Source organism: Pristiophorus japonicus, unplaced genomic scaffold (assembly GCF_044704955.1).
Source record: "Pristiophorus japonicus isolate sPriJap1 unplaced genomic scaffold, sPriJap1.hap1 HAP1_SCAFFOLD_446, whole genome shotgun sequence".
In the NCBI taxonomy this organism is placed as follows: Eukaryota; Metazoa; Chordata; class Chondrichthyes; family Pristiophoridae; genus Pristiophorus; species Pristiophorus japonicus.
The window spans coordinates 267,148-285,129 of NW_027254348.1; the positions used below are offsets into that span (position 1 = coordinate 267,148).

Here is a 17,982-nt window from a genome sequence, read left to right on the forward strand (position 1 = left end):
TAAAACTGTGTACAATACGGTGAGCTGGATTAAGTTGCAGTGAAATTTTGTGATGACATTGGTTCAATGAGTCTGTTTGTTCAATGTCTGTGATTAATGTCAGTTACAGTGATGCCTAATGATGTCATCGGGGATTTTCCCTCTGCTCGATGTAAGGAGCGCCCTTCAATGTTTCACCTCACACAATCAGCAGGTCTCCTCCATCACAGACACCAGAAGTGAGTCACAGAAGGGAAGTCATGGTTGTCCCTCCCGCCCCACCAGCGCCTCCCATGACTGATGAATTTCTAGCCATCATTGATAGATGGGCTCTAGAAGGCATGATAAGAAAATTATTGATCGACATACAACATATTTACTATCCTCTACTCGCTGCTTTTGGTGTTCCGAGTAAGTATCTATGTTCAGTTATTAAATATATAAATCATGTTTCACTGTAATATCATTCTTGCTCTGTACCAAGGGATAATCAGTTATTAATGGTATTCTATTGCATTTTGTTTATGCACGTTTTGTTGTTTAAAAATAATGGGACATCCTCACTGCTGTTAGTGTATCTGGTACCTCGCTGTTAGTGTATCTGGTACCACACTGTTAGTGTATCTGGTACCTCACTGTTAGTGTATCTGGTACCTCGCTGTAAGTGTATCTGGTACCTCGCTGTAAGTGTATCTGGTACCTCACTGTTAGTGTATCTGGTACCTCACTGTTAGTGTCCCTGGTACCTCACTGTTAGTGTCCCTGGTACCTCACTGTTAGTGTATCTGGTACCTCACGGTCAGTGTATCTGGTACCTCACGGTTAGTGTATCTGGTACCTCACTGTTAGTGTATCTGGTACCTCACGGTTAGTGTATCTGGTACCTCACGGTTAGTGTATCTGGTACCTCACGGTTAGTGTATCTGGTACCTCGCTGTTAGTGTATCTGGTACCTCGCTGTTAGTGTATCTGGTACCTCACTGTTAGTGTATCTGGTACCTCACTGTTAGTGTATCTGGTACCTCGCTGTTAGTGTATCTGGTACCTCGCTGTTAGTGTATCTGGTACCTCACTGCTAGTGTATCTGGTACCTCACTGTTAGTGTATCTGGTACCTCACTGTTAGTGTATCTGGTACCTCACTGTTAGTGTATCTGGTACCTCGCTGTTAGTGTATCTGGTACCTCGCTGTTAGTGTATCTGGTACCTCACTGTTAGTGTATTTGGTACCTCACTGTTAGTGTATCTGGTACCTCACGGTTAGTGTATCTGGTACCTCGCTGTTAGTGTATCTGGTACCTCGCTGTTAGTGTATCTGGTACCTCACTGTTAGTGTATCTGGTACCTCGCTGTTAGTGTATCTGGTACCTCTCTGTTAGTTTATCTGGTACGTCACTGTTAGTGTATCTGGTACCTCACTGTTAGTGTATTTGGTACCTCGCTGTTAGTGTATCTGGTACCTCACTGTTAGTGTATCTGGTACCTCGCTGTTAGTGTATCTGGTACCTCGCTGTTAGTGTATCTGGTACCTCACTGTTAGTGTATCTGGTACCTCACTGTTAGTGTATCTGGTACCTCGCTGTTAGTGTATCTAGTACCTCGCTGTTAGTGTATCTGGTACCTCGCTGTTAGTGTATCTGGTACCTCACTATTAGTGTATCTGGTACCTCACTGTTAGTGTATCTGGTACCTCACTGTTAGTGTATCTGGTACCTCACTGTTAGTGTATCTGGTACCTCACTGTTAGTGTCCCTGGTACCTCACTGTTAGTGTACCTGGTACCTCGCTGTTAGTGTATCTGGTACCTCACTATTACTGTATCTGGTACCTCACTGTTAGTGTATCTGGTACCTCACTGTTAGTGTATCTGGTACCTCACTGTTAGTGTATCTGGTACCTCGCTGTTAGTGTCCCTGGTACCTCACTGTTAGTGTATCTGGTACCTCACTGTTAGTGTATCTGGTACCTCACTGTTAGTGTATCTGGTACCTCACTGTTAGTGTATCTGGTACCTCACTGTTAGTGTATCTGGTACCTCGCTGTTAGTGTATCTGGTACCTCGCTGTTAGTGTATCTGGTACCTCGCTGTTAGTGTATCTGGTACCTCACTGTTAGTGTATCTGGTACCTCGCTGTTAGTGTATCTGGTACCTCACTGTTTGTGTATCTGGTACCTCACTGTTTGTGTATCTGGTACATCACTGTTAGTGTATCTGGTACCTCGCTGTTAGTGTATCTGGTACCTCACTGTTAGTGTCCCTGGTACCTCACTGTTAGTGTATCTGGTACCTCACTCTTCGTGTCCCTGGTACCTCACTGTTAGTGTATCTGGTACCTCACTGTTAGTGTATCTGGTACCTCACTGTTAGTGTATCTGGTACCTCGCTGTTAGTGTATCTGGTACCTCACTGTTAGTGTATCTGGTACCTCACTGTTAGTGTATCTGGTACCTCGCTGTTAGTGTATCTGGTACCTCGCTGTTAGTGTATCTGGTACCTCGCTGTTAGTGTATCTGGTACCTCACTGTTAGTGTATCTGGTACCTCGCTGTTAGTGTATCTGGTACCTCGCTGTTAGTGTATCTGGTACCTCACTGTTAGTGTATCTGGTACCTCGCTGTTAGTGTATCTGGTACCTCGCTGTTAGTGTATCTGGTACCTCACCGTGCTGTCGGCTATTGATTCTTTAAATGATATTGCTCCATCAAGATTCAAATGTTCTGTATTGAACTCAAGCAAAGATATTGGAAGAGACACTTTATTTCCTGAATTTGAGAATCCTCGCTACACTGCACATTTGTATCGGATCAGGAGCAGGTTTTCTAAGTTTCGGGAACTTGTCACCAAATGACGACAGGTGATTGACCTGAAACAGTCACTGTGTTTCTCTCTCCTCTGATGCTGCCTGACCTGTTGATTATCTCTCGGATTTTCTATTTTTATTTCAGACGTTCATCATCCACAGTATTTTACTGTTGTGTTCACCGAATGCTCGCCATGTTTACTTACACACAGTGCGAAGAACAAATCCTGACAGATCATACACACCTTCTTAAATCACTGAAATATCTCCTATTTCCTATGTTTCTCCTATTTTCTATATTTCTATAAAGGTTATCCAGGGGTATGAGGGAAAAGCGGGGTATGGTGTTGAGATAGAGGATCAGCCTTGATCATATTGAATGGTGGTGCAGACTCGCAGGGCCGAATGGCCCACTCCTGGTCCTATTTTCTATGTTTCTATGTTTCGAATCATTCAGTTGCAGCCAGTGCCTCATTTTCCACATTCTCCAGTTCTGCATTACTGCCACTGCTTCTGATGGTTGGAACAGATTTATCCGGGTCATTTTCATTCTCACTAAATGCTCATTCAGTCAGATTTCCAGACATTTATTTGCAATCTTTGTTTAGAGTTTACAATTGACTCTCATGTATGTCTGCCACAGCTCAGTGGGTCTCTCAGTGAGAATCGGAGTAATTCTCTGTTGTACCCTGCTTTCATTCAGCATAAAGAATGTCAGCTGATTGTAACTAAAGTATTAATGATCAAACAATCCTTTGATATTTTTCCATCCAATATACGATGCACAAGTTGGAAACCAGCATGTGAAAGAAAACAAGAATAACTCATATCCATTTGTGTTCAGATACTTTACAGAAACATTGGGCAGCACTTTACCTGTGGAATAAGTCGTCCGATTTCGATGCTAAAACAAAGCATTTAGTTGGACATTCCCTGGTCAATGATAACCATTTATTTTATTCAGAGTCCATTCTTTGCCATGTTATTCGGAAATTCTTTCTTTCAATGAGCGACAATTTCAACAAAAAGGTGTAAAGCTCATTGTTCAATACACTTCCTGCAGCCCAGTTATCTTTCTAACTGCTGTACATTTGTATTTAATAACCTAACATCGTCATATTACCTTCATACATTTTAAGTAGAACCACCTGTAATTATTGCACGCCACAATTGCAGTCGATGTTTATTTCTGTTACACTCACTTTCAGTTCGAATTAGAATCCATATCCTCAGCAGGAGCAAGAATACAATGAGGGTCTCCCTCCCTCTCCCCCTATCACCGCCCCCTCCCACCAACACAGCGGCACAGAAGTGAATCTCACCGCTCTCGGTGCTGACTGATCCCGGGACACGAAGGCTTCCTGAGAGGTTCTTGACCCGTGTGTCCCTGTTACCTTGGGCAGTGTTGTTGCCTGCTGAGCTAAAGGTAGATCTATCATTTAATGTCTCATTGATCAAACATCTGTTCATTTCATGTTGTCTTTATCCCCATTTCATTTATTGATTCCTTATTATTTTTGCAATAAACACTGCATTCATTTCCTCAGGTACGAGAATTAGATTATATCATTTCATGTCACTAATGATTTGCAGATTGCAGACCGAATCCCATCAATCTTCTGCTCTTGCTCCCAGCCTGATGTTTAATTTAACTGGTTATTTCCTTTCCTCACAGTGAACTTAGTGACGATAATGATCCTGTCCCGGGGAAAGTGTGGACTCTCCAAATGTGTCACTCGTTACCTGGTGGCCATGGCAACAGCGGATCTACTGGTCGTGATCCTGGATCTGATACTGAGGCACATTCCAATTCGTTATGAGGAACAGTTTATTTTCGTGTATTCCATCCCCCTGTGTAATATCCACGCCGTCCTGCTCTATGCAGCCACAGACTGTTCTGTCTGGTTCACCATCACTTTCACCTTCGATCGATTTGTGGCCATTTGTTGCCAGAAGCTGAAAACTAAATATAGCACCGAGAGAACGGCGGCTGTGGTTCTGGGAACAGTGACTGTGCTGAGCTGTTTAAAGAACATACCCTGGTATTTTATGTTCAGAAGTAGGTATTTGCTTGGTAACAACCCCTGGTTTTGTGATCTGTATTACACTAATTATGCATCACTGGGCTGGGGAGCATTCGAACTACTTCATTATATTCTAACCCCGTGTGTCCCATTTATTCTGATCCTGCTGCTCAATGCTCTCACTGTCAGACACATTTTACTGGCCAGCAGAGCTCGCAGGAGACTCCGGGGTCACAGCAGTGGGGAGAGTCCCAGAGACCCCGAGATGGAGAGTCGCAGGAAATCCATGATTTTATTGTTTGTTATCTCGGGGAATTTCATCCTGCTATGGGCAATGTATATGGTGGTTCTTGTGGCAAACCGGCTTGTTTGGATTTCACATCTTGTATTTATACCTACGTTAGTAAATGAACTAGGATTCATGCTGCAGCAGCTGAGTTGCTGTACAAACACTGGGATTTACGCCGTGACACAGACTAAGTTCCGGGAGCAGTGGAAGAATGTGCTGAAATATCCCTTTGTTGTAATTGTAAAATGCATTAAACGATAAGAAGCAGCAGAGACTTTACAGCCTCAGAACTCAATGCCACCAGATAATGGGGGGGAAATCCCGGTTGGGGGCTTCCTTCGGACAAATGCCTCCGACCGGAGGATATTTTACGTAAACCTTCGATTCCCATCCGAGACCTTCATTCCATGTGTAGCGTTAGGGAAATGGCCTTCCCCATACGTACAGTAAAGCTGGAGTCACATGGGCCTGAAGCACCAATCACGCTGCAGTATTCTCAGTGATAATAATAGCAACTCGCTTTTTCAGAGTTCCCATTATTATCAATGTGAATAAACACCTCAATATTGAAAAGCAACAGAATAAATTAAAAACACATCACATATTTAAAATTAATTGAAATTAAAGTCAATTAAATGTTTTGTTAAAAAAATGTTTTGGAATTTTTTTAACATGTTTCAATAAGGTTTAAAATAAATGATCCTTGGTGGAAAGGGTTTTTACTGTAAAAATATGTATTTCAGTTTATTTTTGATATGTTTTAGAACTCTTACACTGGTAAAAGTAATGTATCGACCTGCTTTTACCTGGTTTAAGAGTTTGAAGGACATTCTCTGGGCATGATTTGGGCAAATGACCCAATCTCACCCACACAAATGGTCTTCTCCCCGGGATGTGGAGAATCCATATGGAGAAATCTTTGACAGATCGGAAAAGCCGGTTTCCGGGGCATGCACACTTGGGCCTGACCTGGTGAGGCCGGAATTTAAGGCCCATTGTGTCCGAGCCACTCTCCCTCATGGTGAATATTATCACACTCACTCACACACTGTCTACACAGGGCTCCCTGGGCGGGGAGTGACAATCTGTCAGGATCCTCTGCAAGGTCAGCAGTGACCTGCAAAAGGATGGCACCCCCTAAAGTACCACCTAGAGTAGCTGGTCTCCCGCCTGCACTAAGGTGGCGACATCCGTTGCCTAGACAATGGGGTAGTGTTCCTCAGGACCCCTCCCTGCCTCACATATGGATGTCCTCACTCGCGCTCGGCACAGCATATACAGCTCTGGTACCCAGCACAAAGCTGGCGGCAGGATCTATTCCCATTGGCTGGTTGATGTCACTGACCTTCCCCTTCCCAGAAGTGAGGCCAGGTGAGTTACAGCGAGAGTCGAGGTCAGCAGCAGATAGAGGTTTGTTCACCAAAGCAGTGAGTGAGTGGCTAGGGGGAGCCACTCGGCCCGGCCCTGCACCAATCCCCACAACCCAGCATGGTAAGGAGGAGTTCCAACACCAGGTACGATGGCAGCTCCTGTCGGCCAGGCTTTACATCAGGGCCTGAATCTGACTGCAAGAGACCTACGTCTGTCTTCACTAATCGTTTTCTCTTCACATATCTGTGGAAGCTTTTGCAGTAAATAGGAGCACGATTAGTCCATTGATCCCCTCGAGCCTGCTCTGCCATGCAAGATCGTGGCAGGTGGAGGCTTGTAATAAATGCACCGAAAGAATCCTGGGCGATTTTAACCTACATATTGATTGGACAAAGCAAATTGGCCAGCGTAGCACCGAGGAAGAGTTCATAGAGTGTATCCTGGATGGTTTCCTTGAACAGCATATTGCGGATCCAACCAGCGAGCAGGCTATCTTAGATCTGGTACAGTGAAATGAATGACCATAACATGGTTCAATTTGAAATTCTTTTGGGCGGTGAGTAAGATACTTCTCAAACCAGTGACCTAAGCTTAAATTATTGAGAAAACAAAGGTATGAGGGCAGAGTTGGCTCAAGTGGACTGGGAAAATAGATTAAAGTACGGGACGGTTGATGATCAGTGGTAGACATTTAAGGTGATATTTCTTAACTCGCAACTAAAATATATCGCAATGAGATGGAAAGACTGTAAGAGAAGGGACAACCATCCGTGCCTAACTGAGGAAATAAGGGATGGCATCACATTGAAAACAAGGGCCTGCAATGGGCCAAGATCAGTGGGAGACCAGAGGATTGGGAAACGTTTAAAAGCCAGCAAAGAACAAATACAAAATTGACAAAGAGAGGGAAGATAGAGTATGAAAGTAAACAAGCACGAAATATAAAAACACAGTAAGAGTTTCTACAGGTACATAACAAGGAAAAGAGTGGCTAAAGTAAATATTCCTCCCCTGGAGGATGAGACTGGGGAATGGTAGAGACATTCAACAAATATATTGTATCCGTCTTCACTGTAGAAGCCACTGAAACACCCCAATAGTGGATAAGCAAGGGGCTGTAGGGAGGTTGGAACTTCATACAATCACTATCGCTAATGAAGTAGTACTCAGTAAAATAATGGGACTAAAGGCGTACAAGTCCCCTGTGTCATGTATTTAACCATCTTGTAATGATTTGGTCATGCAACTGTAACTCATGCACACTGTACCTGTACCCTAGAAATGCACACCCTGACCACAGGGGGTCAACTTGCGGGAGACACTCCTCACCTGGGTTTCCAGGTATAAAAGGGCAGGTCCCACCCAGGGTCAGTACTCCTTGGTCCTGGCAATAAAGGTGAAGGTCACAGAGTGACCGTGTCTGATATATCCATGCCTCATGTGAGTTTGTAGTAAGGTGCAGGGACACTACATTTGGCGACGAGAAACGGGAATCACCAAACCACGAGGATGGCCACCGGTGGCACAGAGGAACGTTACTGTGTGGGTGAGGACTGGGATGACTTCATGGAAAGACTCCAGCAGAGCTTTGCCACAAAGGACTGGCTGGAAGAGGCAGCGTCTGACAAGCGGAGGGCGCATCTACTGACCAGCTGTGGTCCACAGACGTATGCATCTACTGACCAGCTGTGGTCCACAGACGTATGCATCTACTGACCAGCTGTGGTCCACAGACGTATGCATCTACTGACCAGCTGTGGTCCACAGACGTATGCATCTACTGACCAGCTGTGGTCCACAGACGTATGCATCTACTGACCAGCTGTGGTCCACAGACGTATGCATCTACTGACCAGCTGTGGTCCACAGACGTATGCATCCACTAACCAGCTGTGGTCCACAGACGTATGCACTGATGAAAGATCTGCTCGCACCCCAAAAGCCAGCGGACAAGTCTTTTGAAGAGCTCAGCCAACTGATCAGTGAGCATCTCAAGCCGGCAAGTAGTGTACACATGGCCCGGCACCGGTTCTACTCTCACCGGCACCGGGAGGGACAAAATGTCTCGGACTTCGTGGCTGAACTGCGGTGCTTGGCCAATTTCTGTAAGTTCTCTGATGCCTGCAGGGGGAGATATTAAGGGACTTTTGCCATCGAGGGCATTTATCATGCCAGCATTTCCAGGAAGCTCATAGAGACCAAGAACTTGACCTTAGAAGGGGCGGCGTTGAAAGCTCAGACCTTTATGGCAGGGGAAGAGGAGACCAAGCTAATTTACGCCCACAACCCTGGTCCCAACGTGGCGATGGACCAGGGAGTTAACATGGTGAAAACTGCTCAGGACCCCGCAGGCAGGCAAGGGCATTTCGAAACCGTCCAGGCAGCAACAGGTTCTAGGGTGGGCCTGCAACAAGGACAATGGAGAGGGGATTGGCAATTCACGCCATCTCGAGGAACAATGCGTCCCGCGATAGGACCATGAACACCCACCATCAGAGTACTTAGAAACAGCCAAATGGGCAATCAGAGGGGAATGCCGGGTAATAGTCCCTTTGTTAACCGCAATCTCAATCTCAGCTCATGCTGGAGGTGCGGGGGGTAGACACACTGCAAGAAGCTGCAGGTTCCAGCAATAGGATTTGTAATGTCAGTGGACTCTTGGCCAGGATGTGCAAAAAGGCAGTAGCGAGGCTAATCTGCGAGACAGAGGAACCAGACGAGGGATCTGCAATGCAGGATGATGCCTGGGGTAAAGCCATGGATGCTGAAGTTCAGCGGGTTCACGTGGCTGTCGTCCACAGCTCATACACTAAATCGCCACCCATGATGATGAAAGTCTTACTGAATGGCATCCCGGTGCACATGGAGCTGGATACGGGAGTGAGCCAGTCACTCATGAGTGCCCAACAATTTAAGAGACTATGGCCACACAGAGCTAGCAGGCCCAAACTGGAACGCATTGAGACGCAGCTACGGACTTACACCAAAGAGATCATCCCAGTGCTGGGCAGTGCAAACTTGGTGGTAACATATAATGGATCACAGAACCGGCTGCCACTCTGGGTCGTCCCGGGAAATGGCCCCGCGCTTTTGGGGAGGAGTTGGCTAGCTGGGATGAAATGGAAATGGGGGGATGTGCACGTCATTTCATCCATGGAGCAAAGTTCATGCTCACAGGTCCTGCAAAAATTCGGGTCACTGTTTCAACCCGGTGTCGGAACGTTCAAGGGCACTAAAGTAGTGATACACATCACTCCGGGCACCAGACCAGTGCACCACAAGGCCAGAGCAGTGCCGTATGTGATGCATAAAAATATTGATTGTGAATTGGACAGGCTCAGAGAGGGCATAATTTCGGCCGTTGAATTCAGCGACTGGGCCAGTCCCATCGTTCCTGTCGTTAAAGCAGACGGCTCAGTCAGGATTTGTGGCGACTACAAAGCCACCATCAACCGAGTGTCACTGCAAGACCAATACCCGCTCCCGAGAGCGGAGGACCTTTTTGCCACACTGGCAGGTGGTAAGCTGTTCACGAAGCCGGACCTCACTTTGACCGACATGACTCAGGAACAGACTGAAGAACCCAAGCTTCTGACCATCATCACGACACACAAGGGATTATTTATCTACAACAGGTGTCCGTTTGGCATTCGTTCGGCAGCAGCTATCTTTCAGAGAAACATGGAAAGTTTGCTCAAGTCCACCCCTGGAACGATTGTGTTCCAAGACGACATTCCCATAACGGGTCGAGACACCGAGGAACACCTCCACAACCTGGAGGAGATGCTACGCCGATTGGATCGGGTAGGCTTGCGGCTGAAAAAGGCCAAGTGTGTGTTTTTGACCCCAGAGGTCGAGTTTTTGGGCAGGAGGGTTGCTGTACACGGGATCCGGCCCACTGAATCAAAAACTGAGGTGATTCACCGGGCACCCAGGCCTGGAAACACGTCGGAGCTGTGATCATTCCTGGGACTTTTGAACTATTTCGGGAACTTTCTGCCGAACTGAAGCACATTGTTGGAGCCGTTACACATGTTCCTGCGTAAAGGTTGTGAATGGTTTTGTGGGGACTGTCAAGAACGGGCTTTCAATAAGGCGAGGAACTGCTGTGTTCCAACAAACTGTTGACTTTGTATGACGCCTGTAAAAAACTGGTTTTAACATGCGAGGCGTCATCCTACGGGGTTGGGTGTGTGTTGCAGGGTAACGATGACGGCCAACTCCAACCAGTGGCTTACGCCTCCAGGTCGCTCTCCCAGGCAGAGCGTGGATACAGCGCGGTCGAGAAGGAGGCACTCGCGTGTGTGTACGGTGTGAAAAAGATGCACCAGTACCTCTTCGGTAGACGGTTCGAGCTAGAGACGGACCACAAGCCGTTAACATCCTTGTTGTCCGACAGCAAGGCTGTCAATGCTAATGCATCAGCTCACATACAGCGCTGGGCCCTCACGCTGGCTGCGTATAACTACCTCATACAGCACCGGCCAGGCACCGAAAACTGCGCTGACGCACTCAGCAGGCTCCCACTGGCCACCACCGAGGAGACGTCGGAGCAGAGCGCTGAGATGGTCATGGCCGTTGAGACTTTTCACACTGCGGGCTCCCACATCACAGCCCGCCAGATCAAACTCTGGACCAACAGGGACCCCCTCCTATCCATGATAAAGAAATGTGTCCTGACTGGAGACTGGGTGCCCGCACACGGAGCGTGCCGCGAGGAGGTCAGACCGTTTCAGAGACGGATGGATGAGCTCCCCATCCAAGCCGACTGCCTGCTATGGGGCAGCCAGGTAGTCATGCCCCAGAAAGGAAAGGAAGCGTTCATCAGGGAACTCCACAGCGAGCACCCTGGCATCGTGTTAATGAAGGCCATTGCCCGGTCACATGTATGGTGGCCAGGGATTGACTCAGACCTGGAACACTGGGTTCACAGATGCACGACGTGTGCTCAGCTGGGCAATGCCCCCAGGAAGGCCCCACTCAGCCCGTGGCCCTGGCCCACCAGCCCATGGTCACGTATTCACATAGACTACGTGGGCCCGTTCATGGGGAAAATGTTCCTGATCGTTGTCGATGCGTACTCGAAGTGGATCGAGTGCATCATATTAAACTCGTGCACGACATCCACCACCGTGGAGAGTCTGCGTATGGTTTTCGCGACCCACGGTTTGCCGGATATCCTGGTCAGCGACAATGGCCCATGTTTTACCAGCCATGAATTTCAGGAGTTTATGTCGGGCAATGGGATCAAGCACGTCCAGACAGCGCCGTTCAAGCCGGCCTCCAATAGCCAGGCGGAACGCGTGGTCCAAGTCATAAAGCAGGACATGCTACGAATCCAAGGTCCCACCCTTCAGTACCGACTATCGCGCCTCCTGCTGGCCAACAGGTCCCGGCCACACTCGCTCACGGGAGTCCCGCCTGCGGAACTCCTCATGAAACGCACGCTCAAGACGCAGCTGTCCCTCATTCACCCAGCCCTGGCAAACATTGTTGAGGGCAAGCGCCAGTCCCAAACCGATCTCCATGATCGAGGCTCAAGGGGGAGGTGTATAGAAATAGATGACCCAGTATTTGTTCTTAACCATGCTTTGGGACCCAAGTGGCTTGAGGGCAGCGTAATTGGCAAAGAAGGAAATAGGGTCATGGTGGTCAGACTAAACAATGGGCAGCTATGCCGCAAACACTTGGACCAAGTAAAGACAAGGTTCAGTGCAGACACGGAGGAATCGGATGAAGAGCATGATGAGATAGCACCCACACCACTGCCAGCGTACGAGCAACAAAGACAGCCCTCAGCATGCACAGTCCCTGTGGCCAGCCCGGACAGGCCGGAATCACCTCAAGTGACACAGACACGTGCTGAGGCTCAGCCACCAGAGCCACAACTGCAGCGCTCCACGAGAGAGCACAGACCACCCGATAGACTTAACCTCTGAAACTAAAAGTCTCAAGGGGGGAGGTGATGTCATGTATTTCACCATCTTGCAATGACATAGTCATGTAACTGTAACTCATGCACCCTGTACCTGTACCCTAGAAATGCACACCCTGACCACAGGGGGGTGAACTTGCGGGAGACACTCCTCACCTGGGTTTCCAGGTATAAAAGGGGAGGTCCCACCCAGGGTCAACACTCCTTGGTCCTGGGTTAAAGGTGAAGGTCACAGAGTGACCGTGTCTGATATATCCATGCCATGTGTGAGTTTGTAGTAAGGTGCAGGGACACTACACCGTGGACCTGACGCCTACATCTTCGGGGAAGTAGCGGCAGCAAAAGTGGATGCTTTGGTTGTAATCGACCAAAATTCCCTGCATTCTGAGGCGGTCGCAGTGGATTGCAAAACCGCAAATGTAACGCCCCTATTTAAAAAAGGATGCAGAACAAAAGCATTAATCATAACTCCCTATATTCAAATCTAAATTGTTGATATATACCGCAAAAAGCAAGGGATCCAGTACTGAGCCCTGCGGAACCCCACTGGAAACATCCTTCCAGTCACAAAAACATCCATCAATCATTACCCTTTGCTTCCTACCTCCAAGCCAATTTTGGAGCCAACTTGCAATTATAAATTCACCTGACTCCGATCGCAAGGGACCTACGTTTGTCTTCACTAATGTTTTTCTCTTCACATATCTATAGAAGCTTTTGCAGTCAGATTTTATGTTCCCGGCAAGCCTCTTCTCGTACTCTATTTTCATCCCTCTTAATTAAACCCTTTGTCCTCCTCTGCTGAATCCTAAATTTCTCCCAGTCTTCAGGTTTGCTGCTTTTTCTGGCCAATTTCTATGCCTCTTCCTTAGATTTAACACTATCCTTAATTTCCCTTGTTAGCCACGGTTGAGCCACTTTCCCCGTTTTATTTTTACTCCAGACAGTGTTGTACAATTGCAGAAGTTCATCCATGTGACCTTTAAATGTTTGCTATTGTCTATCCACTGTCAACCCTTTAAGCATCATTTGCCAGTCTATTCTCGCCAATTCACGCCTCAAACCATCGAAGTTACCTTTCCTTAAGTTCAGCACCCTAGTCTCTGAATTAACTGTGTCACTCTCCATCCTAATAAAGAATTCTACCATATTATGGTCACTATTCCCCAAGAGGTCTCGCACAACAAGACAGCTAATTAGTCCTTTTCATTACACATCACCCAGTCTAGGATGGCCAGCTCCTTGGTTGGTTCCTCGACATATTGGTCTAGAAAACCATCCCTAATACACTCCAGGAAATCCTCCTCCACCGCATTGCTACCAGTTTGGTTAACCCAATCAATATGTAGATTAAAGTCACCCATGATAACTGCTGTACCTTTATTGCATGCATCCCTAATTTCTTGTTTGATGCTGTCCCCAACATCACTACTACTGTTTGGTGGTCTGTACACAACTCCCACTAACGTTTTCTGCCCCTTGGTATTCCGCAGCTCCACCCATTTACAGGCCTGTCAGCCTAATGTCAGAGTTGGAAAAACTATTGGAAAAAATGCTAAAAGACAGGATAAATCTGCATTTGGATAGACAAGGATTGATTCGGGACAGTCAGCACGGATTTGTTAAGGGAAGATCCTGTTTGACTAAACTGATTGACTTTTTTGAGGCAGTAACCAAGAGGGTCGATGAGGGTAGAGCGTACGATGTAATACATATGGACTTTAGCAAGGCTTTTGATAGGTCCCACATGGTAGACTGGTCATGAAGATTAAAGCCCATGGGATACAGGGCAAAGTGGCAAGTTGGCTCCAAAATTGGCTTGGAGGTAGGAAGCAAAGGGTAATGGTTGATGGATGTTTTTGTGACTGTAAGGATGTTTCCAGTTGGGTTCCGCAAGGCTCAGTACTGGTTCCCTTGCTTTTTGTGGCATATATCAATGATTTAGATTTGAATATAGGGAGTAGGATTAAGAGGTTTGCAGACAATGCTAAAATTGGCTGTGTGTTTGATAATGAAGAGGAAAGTCATGGGCTGCAGGAGGAGATCAATCTACTGGTCAGCTGGGCAGAGCAGTGGCAAATGGAATTTAGTTCAGAGAAGTGTGAGAAAGGTGGAAACATCGAAATTAGTTGCAGGAGTAGGCCATTCGGCCCTTCGAGCCTACACCGCCATTCAATAAGATCATGGCTGATCATTCCCTCAGTAACCCATCCCTGCTTTCTCTCCATACCCCTTGCTCCCTTTGGCCGTAAGGTCCCCATCCAACTCCCTTTTGAATATATCGAACGAACTGACTTCAACAACTTTCTGCGGTAGAGAATTCCACAGATTCACCACTCTCTGAGTGAAGAAGTTTCTCCTCATCTCGGTCCTAAATGGCTTACCCCTTATTCTTAGACTGTGACCACTGGTTCTGGAACTCCCCAGCAATGGGAACATTCTTCCTGCATCTAACCTGTCTAATCTCGTCAGAATTTTATATGTTTCTATGAGATCCCCTCTCATTCTTCTAAACTCCAGAGGATACAAGCCCAATTGATCCAGTCTCTCCACATATGTCAGTCCTGCCATCCCAGGAATCAGTCTGATGAACCTTTGCTGTACTCGTTCAATAGCAAGAACATCTTTCCTCAGATCAGGAGACCAAAACTGAACACAATATTCCAGGTGTGGCCTCACCAATGTTCTGTACAACTGCAGTCAGACCTCCCTGCTCCTATACACAAATCCTCTAACTATGAAGCCAACATGCCATTTGCCTTCTTCACCGCCTGCTGTACCTGCATGCCAACCTTCAGTGACTGATGAACCATGACACCCAGGTCTCGTTGCACCTCCCCTTTTCCTAATCTGTCACCATTCAGATTAATATTCTGCCTTCCAGTTTTTGCCCCCAAAATGGATAACCTCACATTTATCCACATTATACTGCACCTGCCATGCATTTGCCCACTCACCTAACCTGTCCAAGTCAACCTGCAGCCTCTTAGCATCCTCGTCACAGCTCACACTGCCACCCAGCTTAGTGTCATCTGCAATCTTGGAGATATTACACTCAATTCCTCCATCTAAATCATTAATGTATTTTGTAAATAGCTGGGGTCCCAGCACTGAGCCCTGTGGCAATCCACTAATCACTGCCTGCCATTCTGAAAAGGACCTTTTTATCCCGACTCTCTGCTTCCTGTCTGCCAACCAGTTCTCTATCCACGTCAGTACATTGTCCCCAATATCATGTGCTTTAATTTTGCACACTAATCTCTTGTGTGGGACTTGTCAAAAGCCTTTTGAAAGACCAAATACACCACATCCACTGGTTCTCCCTTGTCCACTCGACTAGTTACATTCTCAAAAAATTCTAGAAGATTTGTCAAGCATGATCTCCCTTTCATAAATCCATGCTGACTTGGACCAATCCTATCACTGCTTTCCAAATGGGCTGCTATTTCATTTTTAATAATTAATTCCAACATTTACCCCACCACCGATGTCAGGCTAACCGGTTTATAATTACCAGTTTTCTCTCTCCCCCCAGTCCATAGTAACTAAACCAGAGTTAATAGAATGTTGGGAAATGATCACCAATGCACCTACTAATTCTAGGGCCACTTCCTTAAGTACTCTGCGATGCAGCCTGTCAGGCCCTGGGGAATTATCGGCCTTCATAGAAACATAGAAACATAGAAAATAGGTGCAGGAGTAGGCCATTCGGCCCTTCTAGCCTGCACCGCCATTCAATGAGTTCATGGCTGAACATGCAACTTCAGTACCCCATTCCTGCTTTCTTACCATACCTCTTGATCCCCCGAGTAGTAAGGACTTCATCTAACTCCTTTTTGAATATATTTAGTGAATTGGCCTCAACAACTTTCTGTGGTAGAGAATTCCACAGGTTCACCACTCTCTGGGTGAAGAAATTCCTCCTCATCTCGGTCCTAAATGGCTTCCCCCTTATCCTTAGACTGTGTCCCCTGGTTCTGGACTTCCCCAACATTGGGAACATTCTTCCTGCATCTAACCTGTCTAACCCCGTCAGAATTTTAAATGTTTCTATGAGGTCCCCTCTCATTCTTCTGAACTCCAGTGAATACAAGCCCAGTTGATCCAGTCTTTCTTGATAGGTCAGTCCCACCATCCCGGGAATCAGTCTGGTGAACCTTCGCTGCACTCCCTCAATAGCAAGAATGTCCTTCCTCAGGTTAGGAGACCAAAACTGTACACAATACTCCACGTGTGGCCTCACCAAGGCCCTGTACAATTGTAGCAACACCTCCCTGCCCTTTTACTCAAATCCCCTCGCTTTGAAGGCCAACATGCCATTTGCTTTCTTAACCGCCTGCTGTACCTGCATGCCAACCTTCAATGACTGATGTACCATGACACCCAGGTCTCTTTGCACCTGCCCTTTCCTAATCTGTCACCATTCAGATAATAGTCTGTCTCTCTGTTTTTACCACCAAAGTGGATAACCTCACATTTATCCACATTATACTTCATCTGCCATGCATTTGCCCACTCACCTAACCTATCCAAGTCGCTCTGCAGCCTCAATCCCATCAATTTCCCGAACACAATTTCCTGGCTAATAAGGATTTCCTTCAGTTCCTCCTTTTCACTAGACCCTCGAACCCCGAGTATTTCCAGAAGGTTATATATCTTCCTTAGTGAAGACAGATCCAAAGTATTTGTTCAATTGGTCTGCCATTTCTTTGTTCCCCATTATAAATTCACCTGATTCTGACTGCAAAGAACCTATGTTGGTTTTCACTAATCTTTATCTCTTCACATATCTAAATAAGCTTTTGAAGTCAGTTTTTATGCTCCCTGCAAGCTTCCTCTCATACTCTATTTTCCCCCTCCTAATTAGACAATTTGTCCTCCTCTGCTGAATTCTAAATTTCTCCCAGTCCTCAGGTTTACTACTTTTTCTGGCCAATTTATAAACCTCTTCCTTGGAGATTAACACTGTCGCTAATTTCCCTTGTTAGCCACGGTTGAGCTACCTTCCCTGTTTTATTTTTACTCCAGACAGGGATGTGCAATTGTTGAAGTTCATCCATGTACTCTATAAATGTCTGGCATTGCCTGTCCACTGTCAACCCTTTAAGAATAATTTGCCAGTCTATCCAAGCCAATCATCGAAGTTACCTTTCCTTAAGTTCAGGACCTTAGTCTCTGAATTAGCTATGTCACTCTCCATCTTAATAAAGAATTCTACCATATTATGGTCACTCTTCCCCAATAGGCCTCGCACAACAAGATTGCTAATTAATCCTCTCTCATTACACATCACCCAGTCTAGGATGGCCAGCTCTCTCGTTGGTTCCTCGACATATTGTTCTAGAAAACCATCCCTAATACACTCCAGGAAATCCTCCTCCATTGCATTGCTACCAGTTTAGTTAGCTCAATCTATATGTAGATTAAAGTCGCATGATAACTGTTGTACATTTATTGCATGCATCCCTAATTTCCTGGTTGATGCCATCCCCAAACTCACTACTACTGTTTGGTGATCTGTACATAACTGCCACGAGCATTTTCTGCCCTTTGGTATTCCACAGCTCTACCCATACAGATTCCAC

At 46.5% G+C, this 17,982-nt stretch overlaps 1 protein-coding gene across 1 annotated transcript in view; it reads left to right on the top strand.

The window, feature by feature from the left end:
- Positions 1 to 316: 316 nt before the first annotated feature.
- The window catches only part of LOC139251818 (probable G-protein coupled receptor 139), a 57,998-nt gene continuing 40,332 nt past the window's right edge, over positions 317 to 17,982 (top strand). The window contains exons 1-2 of the mRNA XM_070873309.1: positions 317 to 390; positions 4,454 to 5,325. Coding sequence (XP_070729410.1) covers positions 321 to 390; positions 4,454 to 5,325 — 942 coding nt within the window. The 5' untranslated portion in view covers positions 317 to 320. The remainder of the gene's footprint in view (positions 391 to 4,453; positions 5,326 to 17,982) is intronic.